General features: G+C 43.2%; 1 protein-coding gene across 1 annotated transcript in view; it reads left to right on the top strand.

The window, feature by feature from the left end:
* The window catches only part of prdm16 (PR domain containing 16), a 99,842-nt gene that overhangs the window by 80,968 nt on the left and 1,655 nt on the right, over window positions 1–17,219 (top strand). Inside the window, exons 6-16 of the mRNA XM_068744787.1 lie at window positions 3,678–3,780; window positions 6,932–7,133; window positions 7,246–7,393; window positions 7,640–7,793; window positions 8,324–9,085; window positions 9,143–9,956; window positions 10,116–10,203; window positions 12,016–12,188; window positions 12,349–12,426; window positions 13,154–13,323; window positions 14,797–14,968. Of these exons, the coding sequence (XP_068600888.1) occupies window positions 3,678–3,780; window positions 6,932–7,133; window positions 7,246–7,393; window positions 7,640–7,793; window positions 8,324–9,085; window positions 9,143–9,956; window positions 10,116–10,203; window positions 12,016–12,188; window positions 12,349–12,426; window positions 13,154–13,323; window positions 14,797–14,968 (2,864 nt within the window). The remainder of the gene's footprint in view (window positions 1–3,677; window positions 3,781–6,931; window positions 7,134–7,245; window positions 7,394–7,639; window positions 7,794–8,323; window positions 9,086–9,142; window positions 9,957–10,115; window positions 10,204–12,015; window positions 12,189–12,348; window positions 12,427–13,153; window positions 13,324–14,796; window positions 14,969–17,219) is intronic.

Here is a 17,219-nt window from a genome sequence, read left to right as displayed (position 1 = left end):
CAAATGCATCCATATGACTTGCCTGTGTGGTGCACATTCCTGTCACTCTTGTTTGTTTCCTAATCCTCGCCTACATGGCTCTTTTTCCCTTCTGTTTTCGGGGTGCAACCTCCTGCTCCTCGCTGTCTTTGTCTCCGCTCTCTGGCCTCATGTCTTGATCTACCACCTGTCACTCTGTCACGCCGTGGGGACAGGCTAGAGCATCCATTTAAGCTTCAGACATTAAGCCTGACCGATAGAGAGAAAGGGGGCCCGCACCAAGTCAGAGCAGGAACACACTGGGGCCTCTGAGATTGACAAGCACCAATTGGCTGGCAACACCAACCTGTCTAATCCTTTTAAGATTTTCACATCAGTGCCCCCTGCCACCACCACACAATGTCAAAAAGAGAATCAGGACATTTATGAAAATTGCAGAGCGTTGTCAGACTGAGAAAAGGCCACATGCACGACTATTTTTTTTTATGTGTTTTTCCAATTGCTCTGCAAAAAGCTTTTGTCTTTTTTTTGTCGGGCTAGTTGTTTGGTGTTGCGGCTCGCACGTATGACTCAATCATTTATTTACAACACCACACACACAGCCACTCAGTGGTATGGCATAAAATGTATAATTTAAGAGACTATTCAGTGGGGTTTTTTTTCTTTTGCACAATGCATGAGTTTATGGAAATGTGTGCACACATGGCAGATATAAACCTTGGAAAAAAAACCTCTCTAAAAGCAAGGGGATAATTCATTTGATTTTTTTTGTTTGTCATTAATGATGTAACACGTGTGCAATTTATATATGTGGTTGTGAATTAATTTGTTAGTATTTTTTCAATATTCACATAATATATTCATATAATTTAGTGCTGTTGAATTATTATTATTTTTCTCACTGCAGAGAAACCTGTTTGTGTGGGTGTGTGTGTGTGTGTGTGTGTGTGTGTGTGTGTGCGTGCGCGTGTGTGCGTGTGCCTTCATAATGACAGGTTACTGGGAATATAAAGTTGAATCGGATAAAGTTGGAAGCCTCTGGCCAGAAACAGGTCCTCACTGTAGGAGAGAGAGAGACATTCAAAATGAGTAGACATTATGGATATTACAATAGACCATCATAAATAAATAAAAAATAGCGTTATTTATCAACAGATTGGAGTCAATGAAAATATTTTTTTTAACACTGACGAAAAATCGTTTCTTAATAAAGATTAATTAATCAATATAATAACATAATTCTTTTTACCGCAGAGGCCATTTTTTTCGTGTTTCATTTTTTTTCTAGCTATAAACATTAATTTATCTAATTTGGGGGATATGGGCTATTTATATATTTAAAATAATTGTTCGATTTTCTATGTTTTTAAATGATTATATAGCTTCATATTTAACTGGTTGATAATCCGTGACAACGGATTATCTAAATTAAAAAATCAGAGGTTCCCGAGTTTCCGAGTTACTTTGACCTGTTAATCCAAATTTGTCACCGATTGGCGTATTTAGGAGAGAATAGAAAATAAGTGTCCTACTCAGACTGATCTGTGCGTCTTGTGCCGGTGCGTGTGATTGTCGCTTTAGTGAGCGATCAAGCGACAGCAGGATGAGTGCAAGTCTGCCCGGCTGATTTATCCATTATTAACATCAATAATAGATTTATCAAGCAGCAAAAGCGGAGAGGCGGGGATCGGAGGGGTTTGAGACGCAGATCCCTCAGTCCTTTTGGCTGGAGATAAGACGAGGAGGAGTGGCCGACGGGTAGCCGGGAGACCACCAAGGGGCAAAAGGGAGTCACTAATAGTGTGTGTGTGTGTGTGTGAGGGAGAGAGAGAGAGAGAGAGAGAGAGAGAGAGAGAGACATCATCATTATCATCATCATCAAAGACGCGCTCCCAGACTAGATTAGAGAGAAGCCTAAAGGAGAGAATCGTCGGACTTCGTATCAACAAAGGGAAACGATCACCGACCTTTTGAAAGGCGCCCGGCCGCTCTGCGCCCTCTCCGCTCTGCGCCCTCTCCGCTCGGCCCTCTCCGCTCCCTCTCCGGTAGCCCGACTATGGGTTGCGTCGCCAACTCCACCGGGACTGAAGCGCTCCTGCAGCTGGAGGCTCTCCGCAGCGCCGCGCAACTTTCTCAGCTCCTTCGTCTGACGGAGAAAAGAAAGGTCAGGTCGAAACAGTTTAGTGACGCCGTTGTGTTGGACGGAGTTGTAGTAAATAATAATAATAATAATAATAATAATAATAGTAATAATAATAATAATAATAACTGCATGTCTGATTATTTCGGTATTTGCTTCTTATCGGATATTAAGAGCGCTAAGCTGAAAGTTTCCCGGCCTCTGTGTGCGTGTGTGTGAGAGAGAGTATAAAGTGTGTGTGGAAGAGCGCGCCCAGTCCTCGTTGCTGGGCTGTCATGGTTGAACTGGTGGAGAGCGCCCCCATGTGTTCACACACAGCTTCTCATTCCAGGTGGAAGTCGCGCTGCGTCCTGCGCTACGGTGACGCGGAATTGTTTGCTGGGGAAATTATTCACTTAAATTATGACCGAGCTACTTTTTCCGTATTTATTATAAGGTTTGTTCCGTGCGCGGAGATGTTGGGTCAAGTCTTCGGGAGGCCTTGACGCTGAACGGCCTCTTATATTTCTTGCTTTCTCATTTTTCCTTCTTTACTACTTGTAGAAAAAAAATGTCCATATCCAAACAGCAAGCTAAATTATGTCCGATCATATAATTAGATTAAGACAATACCTGTGTGCGGATAGAGAACCGGTTTGATGCGGCTGGAATTATGATAGTGCTCGAGCAACGTTCCCTCGAAGGTGCGATCGTGCGTAATTACGCGCAGCTGATACGGTCTTCGCGCAGCGAAAATCTACGTTGTGCACACAAAAAAATCCAACCTAAATTGAAAATAACATAAACATGTAAACATTCATTCCGTGCTATTTTCCACTGAGTCCGTGAGTGACCGGTGACTGGCTGCTCCGACTAATGATGAGATTCACATGTTTTTAAGCAGCTAATAGACGCCATTGTGATCAGAGTTCTAGGACTCTCTTGGGACCACAGTACACACATCCTTTGCGTGTTCATTTTATCTGTTTTATCTGTTGATTTTTACTACTTGTTTTTATGTTATTTATTTTTATTGTGTACTTTGATATTTGCTTTCAAATGTAAAGTGCGTTTGAAATTAAATTTATTATTATGATGTTGCTGAAAGTTGTCCAAGGGACTGCTCGGGGAGTTTGTGTGTTTGCTCAGACGCATGAACATTGTGCTCGAGAGCGATGTTCATTTTCCCCGCTGTTGCTGATATATTTCTGCTTCATAATACTTTTCTTAATCGCCTGGATTCGTTCCGTATTTCTATTTTTTTAGGTGTTTTTGATTCTGTAGAAAAGTGCGGGCATATTTTAATTGTATGTAATATAAATGGAAATGTTTTTTTTTATTATACTTTATTTATTTCGGGACACATTTCATAATAATGTGCTGATCAGGCTTTATTTTTTTAGAAAATTAAATAAATTATGATGCGTTTCTTAATGATGAGCCAAATAATATGTTGATTTATCACATCGATATTAGGCCATTACCTTAACTTAACTTAAAAATAAATACACATAAGCTTCGCCTTATTAATTCCATTTTAGCCTCAAATTTAAGTGTCTCTCTTTCTCTGTCTCCTCAGATTTATTATAACGCTGTCCGGGACATTGATGCAGGGGAGGAGCTTCTAGTCTATATGAAGGACGGTATTTTCCCTGAGGGATCCATGGCACCCAACCTACAAGGTAAGATTAATGCGCGTCATTAGCGCACATTTTAAGCAAACTCCAACCTGCATCCTGTGCGGCTTTCCCGACCAACACACTCCATAACCCCGCAAATCGGGAGAAAGCTTTTTCTTTTCTTTAAAAATGTAAACTCTCTGAAACGGTCTAGGGTGGAATTAAATCCTGCATTGAAGCGTCTGGTGGAAGGCCATTTGGAGCCTCATTTAAAATGGGCCTTCCATAAATGAAGGCTACTGGTAGACTGGTTTGAATTGTGCGCCCACAATGAATGTAATGAGCCTCTTGTTGCAATGATTAGGGTGTCAGCGGGCACTTGTCATGTTTCATCCAAGGTGAAAATAAATGTTCTGTTATAGAGAACACCGCGATCAAGATTATTGGGACGTAAATAACACATTATTCGAAGATGGAAATTAGGACGAGAGTTTGGATTTTTTTTTAAATCACGTCCAGATAATCATGATTCAAATATAGTTTTTCATCCACAAAACAAAAATGTATTAACTCATCATCATCATCATCATCACTTAAAGGGCAAGAAGAAGAAAAAAATACTCTCATTTTCATTGTTTTTTATATTTAGACTTTCCTTTATAAAAAAGGAAAAAAAGATTTTTTTTTCAAATCATTCAATTTTGCTGTTTATTTAGGCATCGTTTCCGCATTTTTTAAAGGTATACTTTAAATACAATGCAAATTATAATTGATCTATAAAAAACATGCATCATTCTGTATAACTGGCTGCTGGATTAGTGATTTAACGTCAAATCAAATAAATAAGTTTGAGGGATTTTTATATTGATGCACCGTTGTGTATTTTATTTTGACTTATGACTCCAAAGAACAGCAAGACCCATGTGTGCTTGGACTTGTTGTTCACTGTTGTCTGGAAACTGGCTCATATTTCAAAGAGCTCTTGTTTTTAGGTGATCCCAGCCTCTTCCTCTATGAGTAGCCTGATTCACTGTACTCGTACCTCTCAACATGCGCCTTTATCTGTCACATTGAATCTGTCCAATATTTTATCTCATAATCTCAGTTGGACATCTGTTAACTGTCGATCTGTACTTCTTCTTAAAGTTCACTTAAGCGGAAAAGGGGGCCGTTGTTCCTCTGTATTTCTTTAAACATCTTGGACTTATTGCGGCGAAATGCTGTTGTCAGGTAACATTGCCCGGCTGTGTTTCAAGCCTTTCTGGAACCACATATGCAAAATAAAATCTGATTACTCTTGTCATTGATTATAAAATGGTAGACGGGAGAACTAGATGTCCGTGAGATGCTCTATAGTTTACATGTTTGTTTGTTTTCCTTCTGCATGATGCACAAATCTTAATGCCAAGGGAAGAGGAGGAAACGGGAACTCAAAGTGTGCTCATTTATTGAAAAGAAGCAGATTGGCATGTTGTAGGAGTGCATGCATCAAAGATGGAGCAGACTTGTGAATGATTTGTTCAATTCCTCTGTGTATGTGAAATTAAGAAGCACTGAGGCAGACAAGGAGAGAACAGAGACTCTCCACCTGCCAGAATGTTTTTTTGTGAGTTTTTTTGTGAGTGAGTGGGACAAAAAAGCAGGAAGAGGAGGACAAAGACAGACAACAGTCGGGATGTGGGTTTCTGTGTGCTTGTGTGTGTCTGTGAGAGAAAGGTAGGAAAGCTGAGTGGGAGCCTGGTGGTGCAGCTCTGCTCTCTGGATCTGGCTTATCGGAGAAGGAATTTGAAGTAGAGGGCTTGAGGAGTCCCCTGAGACTTCACCCATGCTCCAAGATTAGCTGCTAAACTGCACATAATTGTGCTTCCCTTCGTCTCCCAGAGAGCTATTAGTCTCCCCTTTATGACCCCCCCCCCCCCCCCCCCAACTCCATCCTGCTCGCCTATCCCAGACTAACTGAACAAATGCAGTCAGGCTGATTCACACCCATGTATGATTTGATTTGTGTGCATCTTCGCTGAAACGCACACCTGAGTTAATGAAGACAGACTTGATGATCGCCGTGATCAACTCGCTCGCTGTGCAGCACTCCCTCTGCTCTGCATTAAACGTGCACCTCTGGTGTCAGAGTGAGCCAGTTAGTTTAACATTTGAGCTCAATATAAATGCACATTGACCAGAAGGTCATTTATCCTACTCCCCAAGGTCAGAGACATCGATGTTGTTACACTAATGCCCTTTTAATGTGCACAAGAAGTTCCAGCTGGATAAACGGTCACATGCAGTAGAAAACAGGTGAGCCATGCACTGTAAGTCATTTTGGATAAACTCATTTAGTGCAGTTTGAAATGATGGATGGGCGAGCATGGCGTGCTGAGACACCCGGTGGGCGGGGGAGGGAATCATGCTTTGGCTGCTTGGGTCATGGCAAAAAGGGTATGGCAGGTTGGCACTAAAACCACCATGGGGTTGGCGCCACTGTGATCTTTTCCTTGTGGCTCATTCTTTTTGGAAAATGTTCACATAAACACTCACACACACACACACCCGCACACACGCCTGTGCACATAGACACTCCACTGGGCTTTCCCCTGATCTGTTGAACTTGGCGCCTGACTCAGGAACTTGCTATTCAAAATGTGAGCCTGAGTTTTATTCATTTGACCTTGGTCGTGTATTGTATTGGAAAGGTTATCAGCGTGGAAGTGGAAGGTCAGCCACTAATTTTACCACGTGCGCGATCACATCTCTGGTGTCTCAAGTAAACACTTGCTTTAACAAGCAGTTAACTGTGATAATGAAGGCTACATTTCACTGCTAATTGTTTTCCATTTTATTTGACTGTTAATTGCAAGTTTTCTTTCTTTTATCGCTTGAATGGGAGTCTATTTAACTGTGCCTATCATTGTGTCTTTGGCGATAGTGCCATCAGTTCGTTGTAAAACTGGATCCTTGTATGTGCATCATCAGGATAATTTAACATTTAACTTTTTTTTTTTCAATGACAATTTTAGGATAATGAATGGCTGGTGAAAATTATTGACCGAAAAATAAAAGTTTATTTGATGATAGATATTAGATTATTAATATTAAAATCGTTATTTCTTTTTTTTTATTTATTTCTGTATTTTAATAGGTATTGTATAGGTTGTGTTACAATAAGCAAATATTCATGCGATTATATGTGTGTGTGTGTGTGTGTGTGTGATTGCAGATGAGCAAATGTACCGCTGTGAAGACTGCGACGAGCTGTTCTCCTCAACACTTGAACTGCGGCGACACCAGAAGTATTCGTGCTCCAGTACAGGCTCCATTTTTGACTCGCTGAGAGAAGACTTCAAACAGGAGCGCGAGGACAGTGACGAGCCCATCCACGAGTGTAAAGACTGTGAGAAGATCTTCCCCAATGAGTACAGGTGCAAAGACACATGATAGTAATTTGTACAAGACTCAAGTCCTTTGGAAGATAAACACACAATTAGGGTATATGACTTTATTAACTGATGACATTGTGCTCTCCCTATCAAGTCTGGGCCAGCACATGATAGTTCATACAGAGGAGAGGGAGTACAAGTGTGACCAGTGCCCAAAAGCATTCAACTGGAAGTCCAACCTCATCCGTCATCAGATGTCACATGACAGCGGCAAGCGCTTTGAGTGTGAAAACTGTGATAAGGTACAGCATACCCAGCACGTAAGTTGTGCACTGGACACACAAGCTTTATCTGCTTCAGTAATTCTGCTTGCCTTGCTTTTCGTCTTCAGTGATTCTGGGCATAGATTTAGTCATTGTGAAAGAAAGACATCCTAATGTACAGTAGATATTAGTAATACAACTCAAGTGTTTCATCAAGAATGGAAAATATAAGAAAAACTTCTTGAAGTATGCCAACATTGTATTTTCATATACTTCAAATTCCAGGTTTTCACAGATCCCAGCAACCTGCAGCGCCACATCCGCTCCCAGCACGTGGGGGCCCGCGCTCACACATGTCCTGAGTGTGGCAAGACCTTTGCCACTTCGTCAGGCCTCAAGCAGCATAAGCACATCCACAGCAGCGTCAAGCCCTTTATATGTAAGTAGGAGTTTTGGCAGTAAAGGACCACTTTATTCTATTCACTCCTATTCTTTCATATCTTGTTTCCTTCAATCGCATGCTTTTTCAACAACGGCCTGCCTCTTCCATCGGCATCAACTCGTTGACACTGTTTACACCGTCGGGATCGTGTTTATATTGCTATGAATTTGATGTTGACTTGATGTGTTTACTTAAGAACAATAACCTTTTTTTTTTTTTGCTGTCTTTCAGGAAATCAAAATACACAAAGTATATATTTCATGGTTCCTTGTGCGTGTTTAGAAATAATTTAGCAGTAAAGTACTTGTTACGTAGATTCAGTCATGTGTGTCAGCCAGTCAGTCATGATTTGGTAGTTTCCAGCATGTGAGAGCTCTGGTCTAATTGGTCCCTTTACGTTCTAGAACTGTTTATTCCAGCTGTTTCCGACATGTATGATTTGATCTTGATTTGGTATACAAAGTTAGAGACAGTGTTAAAATGGGTTTAACCAGGCCCTGATGGGCTTCATCTTTTTGCTCCCCCAGGTGAGGTGTGCCACAAATCCTACACCCAGTTCTCCAACCTCTGCCGACACAAGCGCATGCATGCTGACTGCCGCACCCAGATAAAGTGTAAGGACTGTGGGCAGTTGTTCAGCACTACCTCTTCCCTCAACAAGCATCGCCGCTTCTGTGAGGGTAAAAACCATTATGGCTCTCCAGCAGGGATATTTAACCCTGGCCTCTCCATGAGCACCAGCCCCATCATGGCTAAGGCCAAGTCCCATCATCCCCACCTTGCAGGTCTAAACCAATCCGGTTTGGGCTTTCCTGAATACTTCCCCTCCCGACCTAACCCGCATAGCGGCTTGCCCTTCTCACCGGGACCCCATGGTTTCCCATCCCTCCCTCATGGTTTCCCAGGTATCTTCCCCCCGTCGATGTATCCACGGCCTCCTTTATTGCCAGCAAGTTCACTGATCAAGAGTCCTCTAGGTGGCGGCAGTCAGGAAGTGAAACTGCCTCGGAGTCCCCTAGATGCCCCTCCACTGTCCTTGGTCAGATCCACAAATAGCAATGGCGGCAACGCTTTCAGTCGGCTGGAAGAAAAAGAAAAAGAACATAAACTAGATTTGTCCTCCAGTGGAGAAGCCAAGCCAAAAACCAAGATGGCAGACATATCTGACTGCAGTGACATTGAAGACATTAACACCACAAGTGGGACAGATTTGGACACCACCACTGGCACTGCTTCAGGTGATGGTTCCGACTTGGAGAGCGATGGAGACAGTGAACGTGAGCGAAGCGGTAAAAGAAGGAAGCTATCTGGGACTGTATCAATTCAAGAGAGCCACCAGTTAGAAGAAACCAACAGTGCATTGATAGCAGCTGTGGCTAATTCGGGGAATTTCTCTATTGAGCGTCCCTTTCTGTCCTCTGCATCGTTCCAGCACTCCTTCTTCCCTCCACCTGATGAACAAGCTCTCCCCCCCACCACAAATGCAGCTGCCACAGATTCTATCAAAGCCATCGCCTCTATTGCAGAGAAATACTTTGGCCCAGGTTTGATTGGTCTTCATCAAGAGAAGAAAATGGGTCCATTGCCCTACCATTCCATGTTTCCATTCCAGTTCCTGCCCAATTTCCACAACTCCCTCTATCCTTTCAGTGCTGACCGAGGTGCCATGAACCCGGGCATGTTCTTTAAGGCAGACCCCAAGTCGCCACGTGAGCATCTGCACAAGGTCATTTCTGGCAACCTAGGAGCTCGCGCTCCCACAGTGGATTCCCCATTTGATCTTACCACAAAGTCAAACAAGACCAAGTTAGCTCCCCCCACCCCAACAAAGCCCTCAAACCCCAACAGTAGCACTGAGAGTAGTAGTAGACCTTTAGCAATAGCTAGCAGTGAAGAACAGCCATTGGACCTCAGCATCAGCAGTCGGAGCCGAGGTGGACAGAACGGTGTGGCAGCTGAGCCGCAAACGAGAAAGCATAACCTCTTCGGAGTTGGAAAGGCATTGTCTGTCAAGGACGACCAACCAACTGGGTTTCCACATTCCCAGTTATTGCACCATTCCTCCATTGCCCAACACCAGCATCCTCAGGCACAGCCACATCAGCCCCCACCCCTGCACTACGCGAAGCCCTCAGCATTCTTCATGGACCCCATATACAGGTATTTCAGCCACGATTGGATGAGAAACTGACATTTTTCACATGATAACACTTTTGTGTTGACGCGCTAAAGGTAAAGGTTGGTGTTTAAAGAATGGTCGGTGGTTGTCAGATGAACTCTGACCTTGGTACGTAACCCTCTGCCTTGTCGTTGGTCCAGCAGGGTGGAGAAGAGGAAGCTACTCGACCCTGTAGGAGCTCTGAAGGAAAAGTTCCTGAGGCCCTCACCATCACTTTTCCACCCACAGGTTGGCTTACAGCACATACGCATTTCAAATTTAGCAAAACATGTCATAGAATCTTGCGTAGAAACAAAAAACGATGCATGCGCTTTCAACAAAGTACTTGTGGAATTTGATTTTAATATAATTTAAACAAAATATATGTACAGCAAGAGAATACCTCCACGTAATGCATGTAGGTTTATTATTCTTAGTATGAACTTTCATTTTCAAACCATGCATTATGTGAAAATACTTCACTACTGCGTCATGCGACACGCATCATCGGTTTTGATGTTATTTTCTTAAGGTGCATGATTCCTTCCTTTTGTTTTCTCAACGGTGTCTTTGTGCCTCGTCAGCTCTACCTTTTTGAGAGAATACAGTCTGCTATCGTAATCCCTTTGATAATCAGTCACATTGTTGACTGTCCCCAGACCCTCCCCGCCTTTATAAATCTTGATTACAAGGAATGAGAGTCTTAATAAATGAGAGAATAATAACCACTTGAATTGCCTCTGCCTCTCATAACCACTCTAATATTAGTTGTGGCATTGTTTCTTGCACTTGGAGCCCATTGGTTAGCTAATAACTCACCCTCCTCCAAGTGTGTGTTCTGTTTTTTTTCTCTCTGTGACTGGATGGCTAGATAATAGCACCGTGTTCATCAAGGACATCCTGCGTTTGTCTCCAGGAGAATGGGGGGGGGGGGGGGGGGCTCTAGTTGGGGAAACAGTTTAATCTAACCTGAGAATCTGTGTCCACAATCAAATGTAACTGTGCGATACATTTGTTTGGTGCATATGCAAGACAGATACATTTACGCATGAAGATGGACGTGAATCTATAGCATTGTTCATGAAACTGAAAATGTTTCATCCGTGGATGGTAATATTATGTTAGATGACTTCTTTTCTCCCTTTTTGAAACCACAAAATCGCAACTGAGCCAACATTCCCGAGAAGACGTTTTCACATGCTCCCACGTGAACGCTTCTCATATCGGAGAGACTCCCACTGACCCAAACACAATGCCACCTCTAATTCAGTCTCATGACGGAATCCCCCCCTCCCGTTCTCAGACTGCGAATAAACACATTGAGACGGAGTGTCTGTCCCTGTGTCTCTCCTATCCCGTATTCACAAAAAAAAAAAAAAGAGGAAGGATGTAAGCTGTTTTTGGCAAATAAACTCAGACATAATTGCCACCCTTTGTTCACATGCTTCTAAGGGGAGGGGAAGCGGTTATCAGCCGGTGGTATCTTAAACTATATTGTACAGTTCCAATCGGGGGCTCTTGAATGCCTCATCTAGTCTGTTTGCCAGCATGCAAAAGCAGCTTCAGTAGGAGAAGGCAAGAGGTGGAGAACAAAGCTCTGGCTGAGGCTGAAGGTGAGGGTGTATGGCGGGGGGGGGGGGGGCTACTGGAGGAATGGTACTTAAGCGTTTGTGAATGTGTTATAGGTCATGGAGGTGACTCGCTGTTAGCACAAACAACAAGGCTAAACTCTGATATACTGCTTCCGCTCTCTGTCTCTTTCTTTCGCTCCCTGTTTTCTCTGGCATTGTGCCTTTGTTTTCAAAGCTTCCTTTTCTCCATCAACACACACACACACACAAGCGCGCACGCACATCTACACACGGTGGATGGTACTGCATGTATAAAAAGCTTTTGGCAGCTTCTCCTAACGTGTAATGCCAGGAGCAATATCTGAATAAATGTGATCCGCTTGAAAAGGATTTCAGACGATGGGCTCTGCTGAAGGTCCTCAAAATATTACATCTTGTCTGGTCCCATTTTTTTGTTTTTGTTTCCTCTTTATCCTCGCCACCCAATCAGATGTCTGCTATGGAGAACATGTCAGAGAAGCTGGAGAGCTTTGGCGCTCTAAAGCTGGATGTGCCACCAAATTCACTGCAACACTCGGCTCATCCACTGTTCAGCTTCCGCTCGCCACCGCCCTCCCTCTCGGACGCCATCCTCCGCAAGGGCAAGGAGCGTTACGCCTGCAGGTGGATATTGTGATGCAGCTTGCTATTTGCGTCAATGATTTTATGTTAACAGATAATAAACTGCATTATTTTACAATAATACATTACCCAATGTTTTGCGAGCCATGTTTTATAACCACCCCCTTCTTCTCCCTGTCTCTCTTTACATTCCCCGCTCCAGGTACTGTGGGAAAATCTTTCCTCGTTCGGCAAATCTCACCAGACACTTGCGGACACACACAGGGGAACAACCCTACAGGTATTAGAGCGCATTCAAGTCTAGCCTACTATTACTACTACTGTACTTTCGGCTTGTCTCGTCAGGGGTTACCACAGGAATTCAATCTTCTCCACTTCACCCTGTCCCTCTTGTTGCCTCATTTCTAATCCTGTCCAACCTGGTCACTCCCAATGACAACCTCAGCATCTTCATCTCCGCCACCTGTCTTTTCCTCAGATTCAAGTCCAGCCTCTTTTTTTTTTAAAGGTTATTTGCTATGCTCTTCTCTACATATGACATCCATTTGCTAGGCACTGCTTTTTCTGATTCTTTATTCTGTTTGTGCTCAGCTAAAGCAGCAGGAGTTGTAAATATACTTAGATTTGGTGGCCATTTCTCATGACTGCTGACTCAGAGCTAGAGTATTTCAGACCTAATTTTACAATAAGTTCTCCATCCTGCAGTGCAACAATTTTATGTGAGGAAAAAGAGAGTCCTGGGATCAGATTTGATATTGGAAATACCCCATTTTAATGACAGAAATGGAGTGCTGAAATTATGTGCCCCCCCCCCTGGTGAAATACAAATGTTTTTGTTGACAAATGAATTTAGAATTTATTAAATAAAATGGTATGTGTAGCATGACTGCTAGCTATAAGTAAATACACGATTGACTTTTTGATTTGGTGGATTTAATTTTTTTTTTTTAAAAAGCAGCCCTGACTATCTGTGCTTGAACCTACGTCATCCTGTTCTCCCCTGGCAGGTGTAAATACTGTGACCGCTCATTCAGCATCTCATCCAATCTTCAACGCCACGTTCGCAACATCCACAACAAGGAGAAACCTTTCAAGTGTCACCTGTGCAACCGCTGCTTCGGTCAGCAAACCAACCTTGACCGCCATCTGAAGAAGCACGAGCACGAGAACATTCCTGGTCAGTTTGCAACAGTTTTCTCTGAAGAAAGTGAGGCTGTGAGAACTGAAATGTAATTATTAAACTGGGACTTGTGTTATGTTAATGGCCTGAATAATGAATGGCTCAAGTTTCCCATTTGGAAAATGTAAAGCTCTTTGCCTCAATAAATGTTTAGCTTGGTCCCGTGAATGATTTAAAATAGGAAAACCACTTAATTAAAGAATTAGTCCTTGCTTTTCCTACTGTGTTGCCAAAAAGACCCTTTTTATGTGCAGCATGGACCCATGCCTCTGAATAAGGATGGAACATGACCTTTTTGAACTCCGTTACAATTAATATTATGTACATATTTATTTCAAAGAGATTCAAGCTTCTCCATTATTCTGACATGTCTTAATTTAAAATGACACTGTAATACATTTGGTTTCCACTTTATGCAAATCACTCCCAGTGGACATTGCTCTAGCATCACTAACACACAAACCCTATTTCTCAAATGATGTGCGCATGTCAATAAGGGGCAATTTGTGAGTTCCTTGAGACTCAGGAAGTTAAGCAATAACATCTGTTTCACTGATTCAAACTCCAAACTCTAAAGATACATGAACTGCCCCTGTTGGCATCACAGCATATTTGCAGTATATTATCGTTAATCCGAATTTAACATGCACTATTATTTCTTCTTTATAAATTACACCATTCCTTCCCCTTATTAAATACCACTGTGATTCATTCAAGGCTAATATCATAAAATCTATAAGAAGGAGGGCAAAAATAAAAATGCATGAAGTGAAAATATTTTTCTACCTCCATAAATGTGACTTAAAAGTGAAGCTTAAAGTAGATTTTGACTACACTTTGGCCCAGAATAGCAGAGTGCGGTTTAAATGGCTGTCTCCTTTTTCGTGCATGTTCTTTGGTGCATTCAGGCTGCTGCCAGTGAATCATGTCTGATCGCTGTGCATGCTGCAGGGAACGACCAGTGTTGTTCGAAGCTGATATTTAAGGTCAAAATATTAATCTTCCATCTGATAAAGTCATAATCTCCCCCATCACTATCAACAAGCACAAAAATAACATAAAGCAGATGCATTTATGTGTGCATGTTATTCAAGTTTGAGTGCCTGGTTTTCTGACAACAAATAATCAAGGCAGGTTATCCTCTGCTAACTGCCATAGAGTAAATAGATGCAGTCGTCAGAGCACGGTTGCATAAAACATGCAGAAACACATTATCTATCAGCAAGCCTTGTGAAATGGAAGAACAAAACTTGACTTCGTTCTGTTGTCACTGTTTATTTCCATGAGCTGCATCTTCTTCATTAATGCACAGTCAAAATGTAAATAACGTATATAATGACCCTCACAATTTATAGAGTTTTGGACATCTGATGAGCGACAAACTAATCATCCTTGTGTATTTTGGTTGTGTGTATTTTGGACGTCCATGTGTGTTAATGTATGTGGATGTCTGTACACTTTCCCCAACAGTGAGCCAACAGTCCGGGATGCTTTCCAACCTCGGAACCACCATCTCCTCTCCGAACTCCGAGCCAGACAATCATGCACTTTTAGATGAGAAGGAGGACTCGTACTTCTCAGAAATCCGCAACTTCATTTCCAACAGTGAGATGAACCAGGCCTCCAGCTCTGTGGATAAGAGGTAAGAGGGAAAACTCTCATGCATGGCCCCCCATTTCAGTCAAAACCTTTGGTGATTACATTTGATCCATGAGTTTTACCTGCTCATGCCAAGCCTTCATTTGTACCCCAACTTTAGCGTAGATTCAGCTCTCATCCTGAGTCTAACCGGTAAAGTAGCCTCGCAGGTAAACATTTTAGAGCTCTCCTTTCATCAGCTGTCCTGACAGGTTTCAACAGTTGTGCGCTGGACCTGCTCCCTGTGCACAGCCACATACTGTTTATCTCATGTTTGTGCTTGTAGCACAGCTCCCCCTAGTGGTTCGAATGTGCATGGACATAGTGGTTTGCTCTAAATCCAAACTCCGTTGTACCTGTACATACAAAGAGCAGTCATGGTTAGTCAGTCAATTCAAGAGTAACCTTTGAAAACCTGCATTTAGTGTGTTTCGAGTCTTTTCAACACAGTTATTTTTATTTCTCACTGTTTAAAGCCCACCTGAAACTATTTGTAGTTTGAAAGCATGATTCCATCTTAGCCATCAAAGCTTTTTTTCCCAGCTGGATGAAAAGGTCAGCTCCCTGTTTCCTGACAGGTTTTTAGTGTTAGTAGCTCCATTGGTGAGACGCGTCAGAGGTTTCAGTCCAGACAGGGGTGAGGAAAAGCCAAGAAGCACAAAATGTTTTTCTCTTTCAGTCACTGGTTTGCTTCCTTTCTTGACTCTCTACACTCTTCATCTCCTTCTCTCATTCCCAATGTGAATTCCTTTCTTGCAGTCTCACTTTCTGTCTGTCTTTTCTTCCATCTCCCTCCCCCATCCCTCTTGTCAACACGCATTATGGCCAGCAGACCCACTGGCAATTTAGCCCTTTTGCCATATGGCATCAATACTGAGTCTCATCCACAACAAACTGGCCTGACATTATAATATCTGTAATTCAGACTAAGTATCGTGCTCTTTTGTCCTCCCACCAGACAGCCCGCTGTTTATTCTCCTTCTTAGTAACTGTGGTCACTGAACGCAAACACACACACTGATGGATGACAATCAGTAATCGCTCTCAACTGCTTTTGCATTATCCTTTCACCCCCTCTAAACTCCATTTTCGATAAAGCTAAAAGACCCCCGGGAGCTGGTTGTTTTCATCATTTCTGAGCTGGGGATATCATAGAAGCGAAGAAACAAATAAGTTAGACAGTATGGAGGCACGCACGTATTTCCAGCACTGCAGCGTTGAAGGACCGCGAGCTATTTATCTCCACTGAACCACAAGCCAGGTCATGATGAAGTCCGGAACAGGCACGCGAGCCGCTTGCTGGAACTTAGGGTTTGCTTGAATCAGTGGACGCTTGTTCCGTTTCTGGCACTGGGCTCCAATGGCTGGCAGTTTGGACCCTGGGGGGAGACTCAGGTTGAGGCATTTATCTAGGAGATCCACTGATGATGGAGCGCTTCCCCCATCCACCCACTATCCGTACCCCCAGCCCGCTAACACAAACACCCAACTGACGTGTTTAGACTAAATGACAAAACCCAGGGCCCCCCTATATGTCAGAGCTATGCTTCTGTCTCCACACACAGGCATGGACTTTCCCCCCACCAACTAGCTCTGCAATTTGATTATGGTGATATTTAATCTAGATTGAAAGAGGAGAACTCTCCTTCCCCCCCCCCCCTCTCCAAATTCCCCCCTACACGTATTTACCCACCCACTGTGCGTGTGACCCAATCCTGTCCCTGAGCACCCCTTCCCAGAGGTAATTCTGTCCGATTTGATAAATGTCCACCGTGTGGCAAAAAAAAAGTGGAAAGGGTAAATTTGCCGTCCCAGAGGAAATGATATCATGAGCCATGACATCGTGGTCTGGGGGTGATGGAGAGTCGAGTTGTGGCGCTGGCTGGAAAATGTACAGATGGCAGGTCGTAATGGCGGTGTGCTGATAGCCTGTTTGCAGATCAGCCATCGTCTTCCTTCGGTCACACAGAATATGTTCCACCATGGTAGGGTTTAGTGGAACCGGCCTGCAGCAGGGCATCTCCTGCTCTGTGCCTGAGGAGCCGCTCAATTAATCACATGTGGGCGGGTTGGAAAGCGCTCCGGGCAGGCTGTCAGCACCCATGTTGTTTGTGTGGACACTGGAATTGGACTGTGCTCGCTGTCAACAGATTATTTATGTTTCGCTCCTTGCTTGTGTTGAGTCATGTCTTTAGATGGTTAGGAAATAGCAAAAGCCACATGGCTCTCTGGACCGTTCAGGCTCTGTAACATTA

The sequence above is a fragment of the Brachionichthys hirsutus genome, chromosome 2 (genome assembly GCF_040956055.1).
Source record: "Brachionichthys hirsutus isolate HB-005 chromosome 2, CSIRO-AGI_Bhir_v1, whole genome shotgun sequence".
In the NCBI taxonomy this organism is placed as follows: Eukaryota; Metazoa; Chordata; class Actinopteri; order Lophiiformes; family Brachionichthyidae; genus Brachionichthys; species Brachionichthys hirsutus.
Note: the sequence above shows the minus strand (reverse complement) of the source record. Positions and strands in the feature narration are given on the sequence as shown.